The sequence below is a fragment of the Octopus bimaculoides genome, chromosome 1, assembly GCF_001194135.2.
Source record: "Octopus bimaculoides isolate UCB-OBI-ISO-001 chromosome 1, ASM119413v2, whole genome shotgun sequence".
Classification (NCBI taxonomy): Eukaryota; Metazoa; Mollusca; class Cephalopoda; order Octopoda; family Octopodidae; genus Octopus; species Octopus bimaculoides.
In genome coordinates, this window is record NC_068981.1 from 73,863,086 (window position 1) to 73,866,770 (window position 3,685).

Below are 3,685 nucleotides of genomic sequence, written 5' to 3' on the forward strand. Positions count from 1 at the left end.
ATTAAATAGAGAGATACAATTGACAATCCAATAATTTATTTATACTATAATATAACATGATATACTATGAATATAATATAATATAACATTAAGAAATCATTAAAAAACCAAAATCGTCAACAATTTGTTTCAACTTATTTACATTTTTTGATATACAAACAATTCAATTCACTTATATATGTCTCATCAGAGCTAAGGTTTAAAGATAGACGAAATTCCATGTGAAAGGACAGCTGGAATGTAAGGAAATTAATTCAAATGCCTATGTATTATGTGCGTGAATTTTTAGTGGATTAATTCAGAATTTTAAATCCTTTTAGTGAATATTCTTGTTATTACTGTAAAATACATCATTATATTAGTAATTTAATATTAATTACATATTGCAAATAAGATGTCTTCATTATACTAAATAATTATATGTCCAAATACATTAATTCAATTTATTATTTAATTGGTAATAATAATAATAATAATAATAATAATAATAATAATAATAATTGGATGTTTTATACAAACCTTTGAAGGAATTCCTTACTCAGGTCACTGCTTGGAATCGAAATCGTAATCTTGGAATGTAAATAATGTAAATAATGCACATAATTCCTCATCTCTTAAATATAGAACAGAGTTGATGTAGTTGGTTACCAGGATGGAATCGTGGACTGGTGCGATGAAATCTCTCCTTAAACTCTCTCAAAATCTCCACAAAGTACATGTTGTTGACTGCCTAGCTACAAGGAAACCAATAGATGTAGCTGGTTACCTTGCTGTCGGAAAAGAGTTGTCATTACGAGCTTCCCAATGGACTTTGTTCGTCTGGCCTGTTGCACCAGCGAAAAACAGATGTTAGGCTCATACAAATTAATGCTTAAGCTATCTGAAACATTTCATTAATTTGTGAAGCGTTTTTGTCCAGTTTAACACAACACTCTATTGCATATCGAGCTTCCAAATTGCCTTCACATCCCGACTGCATTCTGCAAACTAGTCAGTTGTGACAAGCACTGTTTAATAGAGTGTGTTCAAAGAGCTGTTACAGCTTATTAGATGTAATAGTAACGTTAGACTAAAATTAAAATAATCTTGGACAGTTTTTACTGCCTCCTCTAAAAATGTCGCAAAACTTCTGGAATGCACCTCATATATTCCGATAGCATCACAAGACTTTTTTAAGATGTGTTATTATTATTAATCAATAACCAAGGCGGCGAGTTGGCACAATTGTTAGCACGCTGGACGAAATGCTAAGCGGTATTTTGCCCGTCGCTACATTCTGAGTTCAAATTCCGCCGAGGGTGACTTTACCTTTCATCCTTTCGGGGTCGATAAAATAAGTACCAGTTGGACACTGGGGTCGATGTAATCGACTCATCCCCACCTCTCCCAAGTTGCCCTTGTGGAAAAAAATTGAAACAATTAATCAATAACCAAAACACACATCATATACGCATATTGAGAGAGAGAGAGAGAGAGAGAGAAGTTTCTTAATATTTTGAAGATCATTTTTGCAGATTTTACAAACGTATGGAGGAGAAAATTCCCCTGACAGAGAAGAATATTGCACAAATCGTATTTATTCTCTGAAGTTTAGTCCAGAATATAACGATATTTTCATTACAGGTGGCTGGGATAAAAGTATTAAGGTAAGTTTTATAAGTTCTACTTAATGCTAATATTTATTCACTGCTGACCGAGTTTTCTTTCGTCTTTTTTTTTTTGTTGCAATTATTACAATTGTGCTTTCTTTCTTAAACCATAACTTTTAAGACAACATGGTGTTGCTTCGTTATTTCACACAACATGTTAATAGACAAATGAGGTAATCCGTGAAGTGATGACCTAAAACAGTGAATGAGCAATCAAACTATACTCTTCCCATCGAAAAATTGTTCAAAACTGTGAGACAGCAAATGAAGGAAGCCGCTAAGTCATACTTGGTGACTTCCTTGGCTTCATTCATTGACAATATGGTGCAACAAGAAAATTGCAGCAAAACTGTGTGATAGTGGTGTCAGACGTGGCATACAGACTACCATATAACTTACTTGACATGCGCATTGCGTGTTTATACGCCTGTTTCCGATTCCTACACAAAACTGTTTACAGATCACAACCATCTCATGAATCTATGTTCATGAGGAGCGCTTCGTGCTCCGATGGTTGTGAGAAAAGGTAGGTTGTCGTTAATGTCAAATATGTCAACAAACCAAGAATGGTTACTCTGTACTATCACTCAATTTGCTAGAAATAGTAGTTTCATCTCCTTCAAATCACTGCCTTTATATATTATGGAAGGTGGCGTTAAAGAAAATAGTTCTTTCACACTGTTTCTGAAAAAAAAACATGGTGGTGTTCACAACTGGAACGTCTCGATAGTAAATCTATTAAATGGTAGCTAACTTGTAATTGCATGAAGTACACCATTTGAAGCAATGTGTGAAGTCGTTATTATAAGTAAAGGAACAACAGCAATCCTATAGATGCAAGTGATATTCATTTACTGGATATGTCTGAATACATATTTTAGTTATTCCCGTCCTAGTCTTATCTGCACCTTCAATCCCACCCAACAATTTTAGAAAATGATGCATTGGAGAGGGTAACCCTGGATCAATTTTGGGTCACTGTACCAAAGAATAACATAATATGGCTACACCTGGAAAGCTTTTTATTGTAGGGTTTGCTCAATCAGAGATTTTTCTAATGCTGAACAAGAACAGCGTCTGCTTTTTGGCCTTGCCGGTATAATTCAAGAAAGGGTCTCTAAAATACTAATAATATAGCGAATTCAGTTAATTAGTTTGATCATACACCATCCATTATTAGCTAATATTTTCTGTTTTTCATTTACGTCGGTGCATAACTGGTACTTATTTCATCGTCCCCGAAAGATGAAAGGCAAAGTTGACTTCGGCAGAATTTGAACTCAGAACGTAAGAATGGACGAAATGCCGCTAAGCATTTTCCTCGGTGTGCTAACGATTCTGCCAGCTTGCCACCTTATAAGGCTTATAAATGATAACAACTTTCATATTCAAATACATCCATCAACAGTTTATAAGTCCTATCGACTTGAGTTAGTATGAGCATTACTAGAATAAGTTAAATTGTTACGACTAGAAATAGTACCTGTATCACAGACTATGAGGTGAAGCTTGCCTTCTATACAACGAACTTATTTTATGATAACGAATTTTATGCATGGCGTAACTGACCGAGTTAGTGAGGTGTTATAACTGAAGGGTTATTAATTATTATATACCACTTTGAGGCAGCGAGCTGGCACAACCGTTAGTACATCGGACGAAATGCTTAGCGGCATTTCGTCCGTCTTAATATTCTGAGTTCCAGTTCTGCCGAGATCTACTTTACCTTTCATTCTTTAGGGGTCTATAAAATAAGTATCAGTTGAGCACTGGGGTCGATGTAATCGACTTACGCCCTCCCCCAAAATTGCTGGCCTTGTGCCAAAATAAGAAACCACTATTAAATGCCGCCTTGAAATTTTTTGAATTAGTAACAGTATCTTTTGCATTTTCTTTTTTTTTTGCTTTTTTTTTGTTAAATCTTATTTCACTCGAATCAATCTCCAGCTTCTTTCATGCGACTTATTCCTAAATCTATACATTTCCCAGCATTAAGCTTGAACAGGAAGTTTAGTTTCTGTCCTACCACCAAAGAA

General features: G+C 34.8%; 1 protein-coding gene across 1 annotated transcript in view; it reads left to right on the top strand.

Moving 5' to 3' along the window:
• Window positions 1-3,685, top strand: part of LOC106881193 (SKI8 subunit of superkiller complex protein) — a 68,819-nt gene that overhangs the window by 46,792 nt on the left and 18,342 nt on the right. The window contains exon 5 of the mRNA XM_052967511.1: window positions 1,515-1,646. Within this exon, the coding sequence (XP_052823471.1) occupies window positions 1,515-1,646 (132 nt within the window). The remainder of the gene's footprint in view (window positions 1-1,514; window positions 1,647-3,685) is intronic.